The sequence below is a fragment of the Lacerta agilis genome, chromosome 3 (genome assembly GCF_009819535.1).
Source record: "Lacerta agilis isolate rLacAgi1 chromosome 3, rLacAgi1.pri, whole genome shotgun sequence".
NCBI classification, from domain to species: domain Eukaryota; kingdom Metazoa; phylum Chordata; class Lepidosauria; order Squamata; family Lacertidae; genus Lacerta; species Lacerta agilis.
In genome coordinates this window covers 60,299,576-60,316,887 of record NC_046314.1, presented here as the reverse complement: position 1 = coordinate 60,316,887, position 17,312 = coordinate 60,299,576, and the positions used below count along the sequence as shown (strand labels likewise).

The 17,312-nt window shown below is 39.3% G+C and overlaps 1 protein-coding gene and 1 long non-coding RNA gene across 5 annotated transcripts in view; one reads left to right on the top strand and one right to left on the bottom strand.

Annotated features, from left to right (window-relative positions):
* Window positions 1-16,990, top strand: part of LOC117043819 — a 53,035-nt gene extending 36,045 nt beyond the window's left edge. Inside the window, exons 3-5 of one of the 2 annotated variants that reach the window (XR_004426237.1) lie at window positions 6,534-6,666; window positions 14,279-14,353; window positions 16,942-16,990. This is a non-coding gene — a long non-coding RNA (uncharacterized LOC117043819). Of the gene's footprint in view, window positions 1-6,533; window positions 6,667-14,278; window positions 14,354-15,059; window positions 15,274-16,941 lie in introns of those variants that run through there. The other variant, XR_004426238.1, reaches the window with a different exon arrangement.
* Window positions 14,280-17,312, bottom strand: part of ADGRG6 (adhesion G protein-coupled receptor G6) — an 87,496-nt gene continuing 84,463 nt past the window's right edge. For 2 of the 3 annotated variants that reach the window (XM_033143908.1, XM_033143907.1), the window contains exon 25: window positions 14,280-14,469. In XM_033143908.1, the coding sequence (XP_032999799.1) occupies window positions 14,291-14,469 (179 nt within the window). In that variant the 3' untranslated portion in view covers window positions 14,280-14,290. Of the gene's footprint in view, window positions 14,470-17,226; window positions 17,274-17,312 lie in introns of all 3 variants that reach the window. The other variant, XM_033143906.1, reaches the window with a different exon arrangement.

Here is a 17,312-nt window from a genome sequence, read left to right as displayed (position 1 = left end):
ATATCAGGAGGGCGCAAGGATGGGGAATCCTGGATTGTACAACCTAATCTCAAGGGGAAATCAGAGTGTACACGCCATAGGCTCATTCTCATATCACCAAGCCATAGTTTGACATTATGTCCAAATAGAATCTATATCTGCACACACTCTCTCACACACTCAGTTTCAGGTCAACAAGTGTGGAGTACTCAAGACATGAACATACATGCATGAACCAGCTTTAAATTTGGCTGAGTTCAGAAAGCAGTTGTAATGAATGGTTGGCATCTGTCATCAGACCAAGTCGTTTCTCAGTGAGGGACTGAAATAAAGGCAGCACAGCCACTGCCTACTTACTTGGGTGAAACCTGCTTGTTAGATGAATAACAATCCCATGCCACATATCTGCCTAGCCGTCAAATAAATATATAACGAACTGAACACCCCCCCCCCATCCTTGTGTGAATTTTTCTGTACAAGCCAAGAGAGATCTGATGGAAAATCCAAGGGGTCTGAATCAGTACCGCCACCTTGCCAGTAAATGGCATGCCATTTATTTGGGTTGGCAGACTCGTTAAGGAGGATACCATCTGGGAGCGATTTATTTTCCCGAAGCAAAAGTGACTGCAGGAAAACATAAGATATGAAAAAAGCCAGATAATCCTGTTGAAAGAGAAGGGAGGAAGAAAAATATTTTGTAAAAATAACTTTCCTTGGAAGAATCCAAAATGAGGTTTCCAGCACAGTGTGGATTTATGCAGACCTGCCCTTGAAATGTAAGAAAATTACAGACCATTCATTAAGTAAGACAGGAAAGATTCACAAATTTGAATGAGGACACTAGGCAGGCACTTAAAAGTTGGCTTTCCCTCCTCACTGGATTTTAATAAATGATCAATGAAGAAAAAGGGAGGGGGGAATTTTTCAGTTCCACAGCTCACACAGCCCAGTAATGTGTTGGCATGTCTCTTAATATTTCCAAGGGACTGCCAGGAATGCGACTGAAAACGGAGGTCAGAACCACATAAATAGCACCTGAATCCATTCCACTGTGTTGCTATAGCCTAGTGCTTTAGCCAGATTAGTTTCAGGCCATGTGAAGGACATTTCTTTGGGAAGGGTGATATCTTCTCTAAATTAATACTTACTTTTGGAACGTTAATTGAAGTCCTTTTTACTGATATGATTAATGGCTTCACCTAAAAACTAGGAGAAAGCTTTTAACTTCCTAAGATTGAATTTGTGAGTCAAGTTAGAATATCTCTATTTCTGAAACATCTCCTGCCTTTCAATCCAGAATGCTACATATGTTCCAATGTCACTCCTAAATGGAGAATAGTGCCCATTCATTTCAGTGGAAGGAACCCATCTGCACATGTGATGGAAATGGGCATGTGGGTTGATTAATTGCCTTGAAATGAAAGGGATTCTATTGCAGCAGGCATTAAAACTATTGCACCTACAGCAGATTACTTGAATGATATTGTGATATTTAAGTGGTAAATTCTGGTGGTAAGAATTTGCCACCATAAATTAAACATTGTATTTGTATTAGCTGAAATGATAAATAATATACTTAGAGATTTCCTTTCTGCTGAAAAATCACAATATCAGAGTTAGAATTGGTTTCACAGTATCATACATAAAAAGAGAACTTAGTATCCTTCAATAAAATAAATGATGAAACCGTTAAACATATCAGCAAAATTAAAACCACAAAATAGTTTAAAGAATTGTTTAAACTATTCTTTAAAAAAACATTCATATTGCCACGAAATCTACCTTTTATTTCATATTGCCTTGCTGCCGTAATTACTAGCAATGTACCAGAAACCATGGAACAACCACATTATTTAAGGTGGGGAAACACAAATTTAAAATTATACCTCTGACCAGCCAAAAACATTATTTTTTCATTCTGAAATGAAGGGAGCTCTTTTACCACAGCTGAGCACACAAATCAGCAGGAACATAGTATTGCAGAAGAGGCCTAGTTTCCTTCAGTACAGATATACACACACTATCTTTTGAGTGCCTCTTTCTGTGGCTGGAAGCATCTTTGGGAATTCTAGTTCTGTGAAAATGGGGCTGTATTTTTGTTTGGTGGATACCACACACACACCCCATGATGGGTGCCAACAAGCCCATCCATTCTTGATATTAATGGGCCTTGGGCCTGGGCTGAGACCTGTAGTCTCCGCCCACCCCCATGGTCATGTTATCACTGTGAGGAAGTGCAGTTTATGGCCAGCTGCAGAATTGCTGAGTGGTGAGGCAGCAGCATCAATGGATGCCTTCAAATGATTGAAAGATGTGCTGGTATAGCAGGAAGAGGCTCTATGGAAAAGTGAGTGAAATGGTTAAAGCCAGCTGAGACAACTATGTCTGTTGTCATGACAACTTGCCTGCAAGTAAACAAGAACATGGCACATTTGTACCTCTAAAACAGGGATATGGAAGATGTGGCTCTCCAGATGTTGTTAGACTACATCTCCCATCAACCCTCCCAGCATCACCTTTGGCTATGCTGACTGGGGTTGGTGAGAATTAGAGCCCAGCAGCATTGGATCATATGTTCTCCCCCCACTCCCAGTTCTGAAATAGGCCACTCTCTCACACACCTGAAGTTATTAAGAATGTCAATTTACATTCAGATTTGAAAGTTTAACCTTATTGCACAATAAATTTATAGGATCTACTGCTTTAATAGTACTAAACATCAATCAAATTTGCTAATCCTTTGCATAATAAGGCAATGCTAGGTTCTTCTTTACTTCTCAGTTTTTATACATGTACTCAGTGTACAAGTAACTTGCATGAAGATTTTGAGCATGCCATATAGCCGTGTCTCTTAATTTCTTTGCTGTCTGGTGGAAATTCTATTTTTAACATTGCTAATATATTTTCTTGGAACTGAGAGCTCATCTGTGCTCCCAGATAAGGCTAGGAGGGGGTGTGGGATGGGGAGAAGGCAATTTCTGTTTTATGAGTACTTTTGTGAATTGGTATTTGCTCCACCAGTCACTGGAAATGCTCACTTTGATTCAGTGCTATACAGGAATTGTACATTTCAGTAATTGGCCAGCTGGGACTCAACTTCATTCAGCCAAGATTCTAGAACTAGTGCACAAAAATGAATGGTTGGTGAATTTTAAAGTGTGTTCATTTCCAATTATCTAAAAAGCCACATGCTCATTAGGTAACATGAGGTACAGCATCTCTGAGACCACAGTACGGCAGTCATTCTGAATACTTGATAAAATACCCCATAACATCATGAAATCTCTGCCTATAGAAAGCTAGTTGGCAGGGGCAAGGGAACCAGATTCGTTGTCTCCCAGACATTCTAGCTTACTATATCCAATGAATTTACTATTGTATATACAATTCTGGGGGGGTTGGCATTTGGTGTTTCTAGATTATACCATAATAACAAACAAAAACAATACCCCACCACACACAGAGTTTAAAAGGCCATAGATTGTTTAGTTAGCCAAAGGCCTGGGAGAAGAGGAACGTTTTTGCCTGGTGGCTATAAGTGTATAATGAAGGCACCAGCTGAACCTCCCTGGGGAGAGCATTCCACAAATGCAGAGCCACTGCAGAAAAGGACAGTTCTCGTGTTCCCACCCTCCAGACCTCTGACAGGGGAGGCACAGGAAGAGAAGTGCCTCTTCCTGACCAGTTGAGCAAACGAAGTCCAGAGTGTGGCCTGTCACATGGGTTGGGCTAGTGACATGTTGGGACAGCCCTGTAGTTGTCATGGCAGCCATTATGTCTTGAGCCTTGGCATGGATGTTGAAGTCTGGGAGTCCTCAACACCACCTCCAAAACCAGCTCTGTCAGCCCAGACAAGGAGACTGCTGGGCAGCAAGGCAGGAAATAAACTAGCAAAATCCCTAACCTGCCTGATTGCCCAACACCAGGGACACACTCTCTAGATTCCCCCTCAACTGGGCAGAGAGCCTGGAGTGAGAGATGGAATCTCTATAGACCACAGCAACCCCCCCCCCCGATCCTCTGCTCTGATTCTGCACTGAGTAGCCAGTTGGGCACAGGTGAGACCAACTCTACCTTGCTCACCCACCCAGATCTCAGTGATGCAGAACAGACCAGCCTCCTGATCCATAATCAGATATTGGATTAGGAAGATCTCACTCAGAGTGGACCTGGTATTCAGCAACAGCAGCCACAGACCTAAGCCACAGACCCAAGCTGCAAATCCAAGCTCTTTTAAAATGTTGGCCAGGGCCTGATCTTGTCTCTGCAGAAAAGACAACAGATCTGGGAACCACATTTTTTGAAGAATCATGACAACTGTAGTTGCAATTAAATGTAAATTAGATTTACACAACACCAACAGCCATAACCATCAAAATACCTTTATCTTCAGACAATAGACTGTATTATAGTTTAGTGCAGTAGCTAAGAGAATGAGCTGGAAATTCATTGTTCACATCTCATTTCAACCTTGAGTGCACTTTTTATAATTAATTTTTTTCCCAGTGCCTTTCACCTAAATTGATCAGAGCAGTAGGAGGAACTGAGTATTGCAATTCAGAGGCAGCCATGGAAGAACTCTGCTCCTCTGATTACTTCCTAAAAGCTAATTGAAAGGCCTTAAGCAAAGATTTCCCCCTCCACATGCAACATGGGGATTAAGGGGCATATTCATCTAAGTAGTTTTGCGAGTGGAAGTGAGTACAAGGACTTCACTCCATGCCCCACCTTCAGATCTGCTCTGGAGGGTTGGGCGACTCCCCAGTACAGCTGACAGGGGGATGATTGTACTGTTGGGCAAGCAGAAATGCTTGTGCTGATGGACCAATCTCCTTGGTCCTAGGATGAATACTACCCTGTAATATTGAGGCTTGCTTCAAGGTTTGCTGTATGTCCAATGCATTCAACACTTGCCAGGTGCTTTATTATTGCACTGTTAGCCTCACCTGTTTCAGAGGAGATCTAAAACAGAAACCAATGTCCAAATATTATCACTTCCTTCAGAATAACAACTTCTACCCATTCCTGATTTTTCCAGTAGATTTTAAAAGGTGGGTTGAAACCACTACTTTTTACACCCTGCCCTCCCTCCACATAGTCCTTGAGGAAAAAATTACAGCTAAGATTCAGGATCAACGCCAGTCTTAGCATCATAGTCCAACTCCCTGCAATGTAGGAATATTTTGCCCAACCTGGGGCTCAAACCCACAGTCCTGAGATTAAGAGTCTTATGCCAAGTCTCATACCAACTGAGCTATCAATTTGCCTTATTATTTCCATGTATGGGATGCAGTTCTAACACAGCAAAGTACTACCAGAAGCTGAAGTGCAGCAGGGGGTGTGTTCCCACCTGTAACTGTGAATCAACCTCTGTTTTGTTTTTTTTAAAATAGTATTTTATTGAGTTTTCAACAATATAACACAAACATGAAGAACTAACACTACACACTATAACAATTTTTTTTACAAAAATATAAAATACAAAAATCAAGAAAAAAAATAACAATAACAACAAAAAACACCTATAATAACTATAATCATTCATTCCTTAACTGACTTCCTCACGTCCTCTCCTTCTGCGTACATTGTTAGAATCAACCTCTTTTTAGGGTGGATGTGAGGAACAACATAGCGTTTTGTGTCTGGGCTGTCTTGATTACTTTGAATTTGCCTCTATTACTATGGTCTTTTCCTAATAGGCTGCCTTGTGGGAGTCAGGAACTTGCCAAAATTACTTCATGCTTATCAATGACTATGAATGCTTTTCTGAACAGTCAGTTTACCTGCAGACCTGGGGCAGTCTTCAGCAAATGAATATATTTTGTGAGAAACAGCCAGCTTTGATATTGAATTTGGAGAGGAGTGGAGAATTTAATTGGAGGTCAGCTAAACTGGGGTGACCTCTTGGACAGGTGTGTGTGTGTGTGTGTGTGTGTGTGTGTGTAGAATAAGTAGGTTTGCCTCTACTGTGCTCTTCTAATCTTTATAATTAAAGCAAATACTACAAAGGCATCATGGAAGTCCCTATTGCTTTCTCAGTTGGTGCGAAATAATGCTGGTGTTGCTCCACCTGGAACTTCTTGCTGCTTGCAGAAGTGAGGCAAGCTAGATAGAAGTTTGGTTCAAGCCATTTCAGAGCCACTCCCATGATTACCAGCAATTACCTGGATAGACAGGGTGGAGGTGAGGTCCAGGCTATGCAGACTCGATTAGCTCTGCCAGTGTGTCTGCACAGCCCCGACTCAGCACCACTCTGCAATCCCTGCCTAGGTAAGCTGCAGCAATACTGGTGTCAGGAAGGTGGCTCTGTGCCACTAGTGCATGTGACAGAACTGAATGCTACTGGAGTTCTCTTTAACACATTAAAGACAAAAATCCTTGGTCTGAGAGAGGGCATATTTTCAGTGGCAGCCAGGATTGTAACTATGCTTTCTGAATGCAAGCTGGCATTACTAGATTTACAAAAACAAAACCCTGAAAGAAAGAAAAAACATAACCAAAGACTCTGAACAAATTACCTCATGCCTTTTTTTCCTTTTTTCTTTTTACTTCAGGGAAAATCCCTTTCCAACTCCAGATGTGAATGAAGAAGAAAAGAGTCTGCCAAGCCTTCCCACATGTTAGTTCAAGCTATCCAGCTGCGGCCTACAGCTTCAGAGGAAAGAGGGCAAGCCTAACAACTTTGAGGTAAATGCTTTGCATTATATGTTTAGGTACATGTATGTATTGTATGCGTAAAGGAAGGCATTGCCGCTTTGAAAACTGAAGCTCACTTTCAGACTGGATGCAATGCTCAAGTTTTATTATTATCCCTTCATTCAAAATGGTTGGTTTCCAAGAGAGTTGTCTACATGGGAAGCACCTGCCACATTCTCATTCCCGTCTCTTTTGCCAGTGCTCGTTCTCTCATGAGCATGCTGATGTGCTCCTTGAATTCTGGCAGGCAGGTTTTCTTTTAAACCGGCAGATTGAGAAACTGACATGTTTTGATGGCGTATTCTGAGCAAAGATGTATCTGTGTGCTGTGGGATGATGTCAGCCACAGCAGCCTCTCTATCAAATGCAGTGCAGACAGTGTAATCTGAGTGCAACGGCTCTATAGTGACACAGACAACTGTCTAAATGTAGAATAGATGAAGCCTTGGCTTTTGTTTGTGCCCATGTAGATGTGGTCCAGATGTTGGGTCTCCTACAGTTTGATGGAGCTTAACTAAAAATCTGATCGTGAGAGTAATGATTAATTCAGCCTTTAAAGAATCAGCCAAACAAGAAAATACATCTCTGTGGTTTTTTAAATATTTGGCACCAGGCATAGACTTTCATTTTCAATGAAAATTTTAAATGGAGGATAAAGCTGTCAGTGGCTATTAATCATGATGTTTATAAGAAGATAAGAGGCAACACGCCTCTGCATACCAGTTTTTGGGTTACAACATTTGCACTCTTGTCCTGTGGGCTTTTCTGGGACACCTGGCTGGCCATTAGATAGTCCTTAGGAGCAGCTGTGCTGGATCAGACCAATGTTCTAAAATTGAGTGGGAACTGCTATCAGGTTTTGTTTTGTTATGTTTTGAAAGCATTTAATGAAGTTCCGTCTTTCAGGATTTTTTTTAGAATGCTGTGAATATTTTCTTTTGCTTTGACTTCATTTGCACCTACTGATAACGCCAAACATTAGAGAATATTGTAATGTCATATCCCTTCATTGTGCCATCTCTGATTTTATTGGGGTGTGTGTGTATTTTGTTTGTTTGTTATTATTTTATGGAAATACGTCTTTATACTTTAGGGAAATGAGCCTTGAGGACTTCTTTCTCTTTCACATCCCCCAAATGTGTTCTTATGTTGTAAATTGCCCCATGATCTTTGGATGAAGGGCGGTCTACAAATCTGATTGATTGATAATATAAATATATATAAATAAATAAAGGGGTAGACCCCGCATGTAATTCAAGAAGGAAGCAGCAGCAGCAGCAGCAGCAGGAATAGCATATTGATAGCATAGAAAGATGAGATGAATGAACAACAAATCAATCAAAACAGTATAAAAATAAAAATAAACACCTGCCTCCAGTCACACTGAATTACACATTTGTGATCTTAACGATCTTAACACGCACACAGCTCCTTAGCAATTCCACTCGGGAGCCAGATCTCCCCATCCTTTTGGTCACCTATGAGCGTGCCCCTTCACAACTAGCCAGCCATGGAGAATGCCCTTAACTCCATCACATCAAATGACATTTTAACACAAAGTTGATCAAAGTTGATCAAATTTTCAAATTGGGAGTAAAAATTCAGTATCAGTACTTGCATTTTCTCAGTATATGAGAATTTTTGGCATTTTTGTAATATCCCAGAATTGCTTTCTCAGCTGGTCTAAATTTCAGCAGCCACATCTCTCAGCAACGCTAAGAGGTGTTTATACCCTTTTCTTCTATGTTTCCATCAAGTTCCTAATAAACTCAGTTTCTAGTTTCTTGCCCAGGAGGGAATAATTCCAGTCCAGCTTTTTACCTCTTTGGATTCTCCCAGATTGCCACATTTTAGTTTTTCACTTGGGCTTTGGCATGTGGTGGAGACTAGGAAGATAATGAAGTGGCTCTGTTGTAGAAAGGAATGAAGACACTATGATCATCTCAATGGTGTATGTTCTATATGGCATGAAATGAGTGAGCACGGCGAGTTATCGCGATATTGAAAACCAGATATCGCCTAGCCCTTACACACATTGGGGTTCGCGGTATATTGCCAGCTCAAATATTATGAAACAATTATCACGACGTGAACTTCAAACCGGTTTTGGACAACATACAGTGGAACCCCGGGTTACGCATGTGATCTGTTCCGGGTCGCCGTGCATAACGCGGGTGTGCATATCCCGAACGCACGGAAAGAAAAACCGGAATTAGCGCGATTTGAGAGCTTCTGTGCGTGCGCGAAGTGCGCAGAAGCGTTCTGCACATCTGGGGGTTGCGCGTGCTCCGGAAACGCTTCTGGGTTGCGGACGTTCTTAACTCGAATGTCCACAACCTGGTGTGTGCGTAACCCAGGGTTCCACTGTATTGTTATATCGCCCAGCCCTAGTAGCTATGCACAGTGCTGCTGATTGGTTGGTCCCTGTGATGTCACTAATAAATCTCCCTCTTCATCCTTTGAGCAGTTTTGCATTCTAAAAAAAGAGTTCCTTTTATATAAACTAAGGTGATGGATAAGTGCACTCATGCAACACTTTTAAAAATAACAAAGCCTTCATTAGGGGGTGGAGAGAGATGCTACCCAACAGCTGAGCGTGTATTCAGTTGCTGGTATACTTATCTGTCATGTCAGCTGTGAAGCTGGGCTTACCCCATGAGTAAAACCCCCACAGAGTTTCCATTTTTATCTTAACACCTGTACCCACAAAAGCAGTAATTTAAAGTGTTCTACTGGTACCCTCAAATATCCAAACTCACACAAATAGCTACAAATCCCCAAATATGCATACAGTTAAAATTTGCTATATGTTATGGTGGACATTTAATAACCAAATTTACAGTTTGTATGTGAATCTTCCTAACAATGTAACTTACAGTTACATAAAGAAAATAAACAAATCTTGATGAATGTTTTGATGCTTTACAAACAACAGTGTCATGCTGCCCTCTGATGGATAGTTTCAGGCAAGACAGCCAACTGGGCTTCAATACAATTCCTTTACTCTACCCTGAAAGGAGCATGTTGGGACCTATTGCAATGCAGGAATAGTCACACAGCCAATGGTTAAAAATGGTTAATCACACTGTGATTCTGAACCGGAAGGAATAAATTTCTAAATACCAATAAAATTTCGTGAATACGCAACACCCTACCCCCCCCCCCAATTTTAGTTTCATTTGGGAAGAAATAAACACTTAAAGACTTTTTGAAGTAGAAAACATAATTTATTATGAAGGGCTCTTCAGACAAGTCATGGCTAAAGTGGAGGTGTTTCCATATAACTGGTTCGTAAGAACCAATAGCAACGTAAGAATTGCCTTGAAGCATTGAAGTCCCACCTATTTCAGCACCTGAACAGGAATCCAACACGGTGCTAAGCAGATTGTTCTGTGAGCATTTCTGCTTGCCTGATGGAATTGTCTGTCTTCTCCTTTCCCAGTGTGCTGCTCCAGGACTTCTTCTGACCCTCCCCCATGCCAGTTTGGGTGCATTGCCCCCCACTGCACTACCACAAGTCCTTGAATGGGCTTCCAGTGGTTGGGCTCACCTGGGCTCAAATAGTGGCCACCCAGGGTCACCTGAAAGGCTCACAATAGGAGTTAAGGTTATAACCATTCCCTGGTTGCTCTTCAGACTCTGGTATGAACCAGAATGATGATTTCTGCATTCCCACACTGCACTGGTAATTTCGTGTGCACAAAGATGTTTGAGTCCAGGTGTACTAATTGGACTTGAACATGGATGGGGATATGCCTATGGATACCGGAGATAATTCAGCATGTGTGCATAACATTGTACTAGGGTGTCCACTTGAATATGTTGTCCATTTGCAAAATGGATTCACACTTACTTGAACATCTATCCCAATGTGCATCTCCATTCTAGCCAACTAGGTATAGAGTAGAGCAAGTGATCATTGTCCTACTTGTCTTCCTTACCACAAAATCCCCCAGTGTGCCTCTGCCACTTTGTTTCAACACTAGTCTCAAACCCTGTAGCTTCAAGGCTCTTCTTCTTGGGAATCCTATACTGACCTATAGGAAGCTCTTCCCCAAATCCGATTATTGTTGCCTTTTTGCTTCATCATTTCATCACTTCCTATATCTGTGTACCTGTCCCACATCTCAATTTTGCCCATAGTGCAATACATGATTTCCTTCTTGGATCTGACATCCATTCATCACTCTCTGTCCTTATCTTTTTGCAGTGAGGTAGAATGCAGTAATCAACATATTCCTATAGAGGTTTTTTTTTTGTATCTTCATTTTTTGGAACTTATTTAAGATATGATGTGGAAATTGTTCAATTTGGTTGTGTACTTTTTGATGCATTTTATTTGCAACTTATGACTCTGTTTTATTTGTAATTATGTATTTCCCCGCATGTTGTAAGCCGCCTTGGGCATGGCTTTAACTATGGAAAAGCAGCATACCAATAAAATGATGGATGTATGAGTCTGGGGAGAAAAATGAAATTCATCTACCCAAACATGTCTCACTCATAGTTGGGCAAGCTGTCTCCTGCTTCTATCTAACATATAGATGGTATGAGCCCATTCTGAAAGGTATATACAGGTATTCTAATGAGTAATGAAAGTAATACCAATACTGAACTAAGATCTACCACTGCAGTGATGTCAGAATCCCCGTTTGCAGGGGAAAATCTGTAGTCCTATCTTAAAATCTCGATGCTAAATCTGAAACTGTGTATGCTCAGATGCTTGTTACATTTCATAGATCTTATGTCATTATCCACTGTGCCTTTCTCCATCTCACTGTAACACGAATGTTGCTAATAAAGAAATAAACTTCCATTACTCAAGATTAATAGGAAAAATAGGTTATTCCCCAGAATTTTATGTAACAATTTCTCTGCCCAGTTGCAAAGAAACAAAGCCACTCACAGCTTTAAAAAATTTAATTATTTGGAGTACTAACAAATGGAATACTTAAAAAAGTATTTCTGCTTTTGGTCAGACTTTAAATCCACCTCACTAGTGTTTAATGACGAGTATTTGAAGTTACACCACTGCTTCCCTCAAACTGCTAGCAATATCATACACAATATACTTTTCATGTAGAAAATACAATACATATATATGCATATTTGAGATGATTTTTTTCCTCCCTCTCTTGTGGAAAGATGCATTTAACAGTTGCATATAATCATAGACAAAGCCAGTATGCAGCTAACACTATGCTGACATATTTTAAAACCTCAAAAATAAATAATTATATACAAGAGAGGTGATGCTTTGTCAACAAGATAACCAAAGATTTACAATGGGGAAAAACAGTATTTGAAAATGTATAAGTGAAATAAGACAGTTTAAGATTACTACATGGTAGTAAAAGCAAAAGATGTGCTTAGTGAAAATATAGGCAAACCATACATTAATCTGTTGGTCAGACAATACCTAGGACTCAGGAAAATTCTACAAATTCAAATTATTGAACTAGGGTATTTTATTAATTTTAATTCACAAGCATTTCTATTCTCTTATTTTTCACTTTAAAAAGAAATCTCACACTAAAACTACTTTCTGAAAGCCATTAAGAAAGGGAGATAGTCATATATAAATCTGGTCAATGCTCAGATACAAATTGTTCTTCTCCATGGAGAAGCCATTCAACCCCATTAGATTATTGTCATTGGGAATTATTTCGTTCACATTTTGAGGTGAAACACTTGGCTTAGCTGTTTAATTCTAAATAGGACCTAAGCAGTTTCCAATTCAAGTGACCTCTGTGTAACAAAATCCTAATTCTTAAATATAAGTGATGCAGTAGAAAAGTGTTGTAATTAACCTTAAAATATTTGAAATTATATTAAGGGTAAGCACTCAAATTGTTGTTGTTCTGCATACCTAGGAATAGCAGCAGCATATAATATGAGGGGAAATCTATGATTGGCCACTTGTAGGAACTGCGATCCTATACAAACTTACCTGAAGTGAGTCAAACTGTACTGGTGCTGAACAGTGATAACATTGGGGGGTTTTCCTCTAATTTTTGTTACATTTGGAGAGTTCCTTTTCTAACCCAAATTTTATCTAAACGATAAATGTAATGTATATATTTACAGTAATAGTACTAGATAATTTCCAAGAATTAAGCATACTGATTCCAGTGGATCTAAGCATGATTGTTACAGCCATGAGTTGTAATTCAAAGCACTTTATAAAAATGTGGGGAAGTACAAATGTGAATGGTAGTGTTGATCAGGATGGTTTGAGTGCTTTGGTGAAAGGAAATAATGAAATAAAAAACGTGAATGAGATCACCTCAACTGTGTTGTTGGATTGATATACCTTAGCGCACACGAAGTACGCTCATGTGCATATGAGCAAAGTGTGTAAATGTGAACAACCATATGCTCCAATATTCTGCTGTGCACAGAGAGCTGCCCCATCTCTATAGCTCCATTCCTTCAGTAGGCCATGGGATACCGCTGAGTTTCCTCTTATCATTTGGGAAAGTGTCCATTCATTTTCCAACCAAGCGTTCTCATGTATGTAAGGAGCTCTTAAAAAGATAAAGGGACCCATGACGATCAGGTCCAGTCGTGTCCGACTCTGGGGTTGCGGCGCTCATCTCGCTCTATAGGCCAAGGGAGCCAGCATTTGTCCACAGACAGCTTCCGGGTCATGTGGCCAGCATGACTAAGCCGCTTCTGGCGAACCAGAGCAGCACACGGAAATGCTGTTTACCTTCCTGCTGGAGTGGTCCCTATTTATCTGGGACTGAGCAACGGGAGCTCATCCTGTGGCAGGGATTCAAACTGCCGACCTTCTGATCAGCAAGCCTAGACTCTGTGGTTTAACCCACAGTGCCACCTGGGTCCTAACTGGGAGCTCTTAGATTAAGGCAAACTATGTGAAAATATTGTTACTACAATGGATGAAAATGTAACAAAGATTTACATTTAGTGCTTGGCATGCAAACCTTCTCGTTTGATAATAGATTAGGAAAGGTGATCTATTGTTGGACCAAATTCCTTTTGGTCCAGGATTATGCAAACTTTCAAGTTAGCAAAATTCTTCCCCACTTTTGCCATTCACAAAGCTATAAATATGGCCCAGACTTTGCAAGCAAGATTCAGGGTATCTTATCTGAATAGTTTGGCTTTGTGCCTTTAGGCACAAGCATTCATTAATTTACCAATAATAGGCTTTCTTGTAGGGGGAAAAATCTCTAAGACACTATGCACTGAACACCCAAGAAGGAATTAAAAATATATAATATCTATATTCTTTTTAAATAAAGGCAAATTTAAAAAGTCACAAATTTGGAGTTTTTAGGGTCTTCTTAATTTTTGCAAAGATACAGATGGGGTCAACATATAACTAATACACCACTGGGGAAAGAAGAAGTTTGACAAGTGTCGTGATGCAGAAGTGCCAGCGTGAATATTGTGAAAGTGAAGACATTAATCAGATGTTATATTTCCTAAACGAGGAAAACTTGTCTTTTTCCGCTGAAGTTGCTAAACAAACAATAACTGGATAAAGCACAAGACTTTGGTATTTTTTCCTCGTTCTGTAATCAAGCCCTTATTCATTCTTAATCTTCATGCTGTTTTTTGAATTTTGTTATTCCAGAGGTCCAGAAATTCAGAACTTTGTGCTGTGGCTCAAGGAGTCTGACATGATGATGTTTTTGTAGAAGTTGTCTGAGTGAGTACTGTAGTATCCCTTCACTTTGTCAATAACCTGATGAACTGGGATGATTGATGTCTGCTCTGTGTCCACTTGGACATATTTTGGTGAATGCTTGTCAAGAAAAACATTGTCTAACAAAAAGGAAGAGAATCCATTAGTCAGTAATGTTATTTTCTAACTGCATAGTTATCCACCCACAGGCAATCCCCTAGTATGCACAGTCATAGATACATCAAACTTTTTTTTTAATTTCTTAAGAAATGTTCTGAATAATATGCCTTTGTGTAATTTATATTGTTGTATGAATTCACTTCTGTTGTTCATTTTCCACAGCTGGAAAACTAGCTTGAATTTTCAGTCCTTGGTTTCTTGCTCTTGGAATTGTGATCCCAGCCAGCTGGGACTCACGTTGTAAATGCAATGATGCCACGTAATTAGAATTGGCTATACAAAGGCAGTTCAGAAAGAGGAAAATGCTATTATTTTTACTCCAACCTAACTTTCTCTAGATTGTACTCTTATGGAGGGAATATGTAGGCATTCAGACTTTGCTGGGCTCCAACTCCCATTAGCTCTGGTCACCATGGCTAATCAGGGATGAGTGGAGCTGTAGTCCAGCAACTGCAGGTGGGTCACAGGTTCCCCAGTCTGGTATAAGGGCCTCATTGTTAATTTAAATTGGAACAGATAATCCTTCTTTTCTGTTTCTTTGTGAATGCAGACTGTACATCTCCACTGAAATGAATTCGACTCTTCAGCTGTTCTGTGGACATGTATTGCCTGCAGGTTTACACATGAGGATGAAACTACATGCTAAAGTAGATTTGCATCTGCCACTGAAAATTGTAGCCCAGTGTGAAAGTTCACTGCTGCAATTTGCAGCATTGTATATCTTGCATTGTTACATTGTGATGATGTGTGTTATCGTAATCTGTGCATTACTAGGTGTCAGTGAAATGCACACATCATGACTCAGAGACACCGTCTAAAAAAGAAGTGCCTATGTCATAACATGATGACTAGGGATTTTTGCGGAATTTGATACTTGCAGATTCTAACAGGAATCAAACTGATCCTGCACCATCCAGAATAAAGACTGTTTCAGAACTTAGTTTTTTACTGGCTTCTGTGTTTCACTGGCTTCGCTGCTTTGAGGTTTTAATACAACCAAGCAGTATATAAATGATGCAAATAAACTAAATGTTTTTTTTAATCAATCAATCATTGGTTGTTAATCTCGTTATGCCATCATAATCAGTATCACCCTGAGTTTGTATTGAAAGCTAGAGATGTACTGAATAAATCTCAATAAATCACTTCCAACCACTGAAAATTCAATCCTACTGCTTGTACACACTCTAGAACAATATTTTTATGATTCAGATATTAACAGCAGGCTAGAAATTATGGTGGTAAAGCTTTGCTGGGCTGAATTTGATCATTAGGTGGAGCTCAAGTAATGAGCAATCATTTCCATAGTTTGGAGCATATTATATTTATGAACAATTAGCAAATAAGACCAAACTGTAATTACTTTATATGACCTAGCATAAGGCTTTTGAAACAGTTGCTAATTTTTTTTTACTATTAACAGCTTTTGAAATAATTACTTCATGAAAAATGTTACCAAACTATATATTGACAAGAAAACTCCTTTTCAGTTCTGCTTGCTATGACAAGCAATACTCTAGATGAGGCAAACCAGTCACTAGATATAAAACAAAAGGCAAAAGCAGTTCTCAAAAGAATGTATGATGATCCCAAATTATAATGAAGGGAGTTTAAGACAGGAATTACTTTGATCTGAAAGTGAAGAAAAATAGGTTGCAAATAATTTTTTTTAATCTCATAGAAAGAAGAACAAGCATGCCACAGCCTATCAGAGTGATTTTTTTTTTAAAGCAGGCAAGTATGTTCAGTGATGCATAGCAGACAAACCTTTCCCCTCTGCAAACATTCAAATAGTGCTAGGTCTCCTAGCTTATGATTTGATCTGAGTTTCTCTTTATTGTTTTTGAAAAGGCTTGAGGATGACATTTCATTTCACATTATTTGTGTTTGTTATATATCATACTCGTATGTTTAATAAACAAACACGTTTTTAACTATGTGAGCATTTTTTTAAAAAAAAATCAACAAAAAATGTAAAACTGGTCATGACCTTTAATAGAGAAAATGGGACATTTAAGAAAGACACTATTTGTACCTAGAGCATCTTTTAATATTTAACTGCTGGACTGTGCCACATGATCCATATGGTACTTTAAAAATCATTTTATTATTATGTATCCTAATCAATACCCGTTGAACCTACTTAGACACAACAATTTAACCAAGTAAGTTATAAACAAAAATTGGTTCAGTTAACTAAAAACTTGAAAATGGATAGGGAAAAACCTCAGAACTAGATAATATAATAGAGTAATTTCTTTTTCAATTAAGTGTATCTGTTTAATAGTACCCTTTTCTCTCCATAACCTACTAAAATATGTATTTTGAGTTCTAAAAAAACCCTGTAGCAGAACTTTCTGAGAAAAGAATCTGTGTAGTGTGACTTACCATCTATGGCACAAATATGTCATCAGCTGTGTTATTGCTTACAGAAAATATATGGAATATAAAACAGTACTGAACCTGATTTCAGCCACCTGGTAAGTATATTTATATTTACAACAAGATTTACATTTGATAGCTAACCAGTATGTGAAGCGTTCTTGTGTCTTGTATCATTGGCAATCAGAATTAATGACAGAAGAAGTTGCATAGTTGAAAATGAAGCAGTATGTATGATTAGCAAGTCTTTTGTGCCATGAGTTGGAACTTCATGCAAGTGTCCTCACACCAGCTTTTGAAAATCATGCATTCAACCAAAGTGATGCACACTGTACCTTGAATATTCCACCTCTGATGGAGAAATGTTCTTAGAAGACATTATCTATACCATAAACATATGAGTTTCGGAGTCAATTCCAGG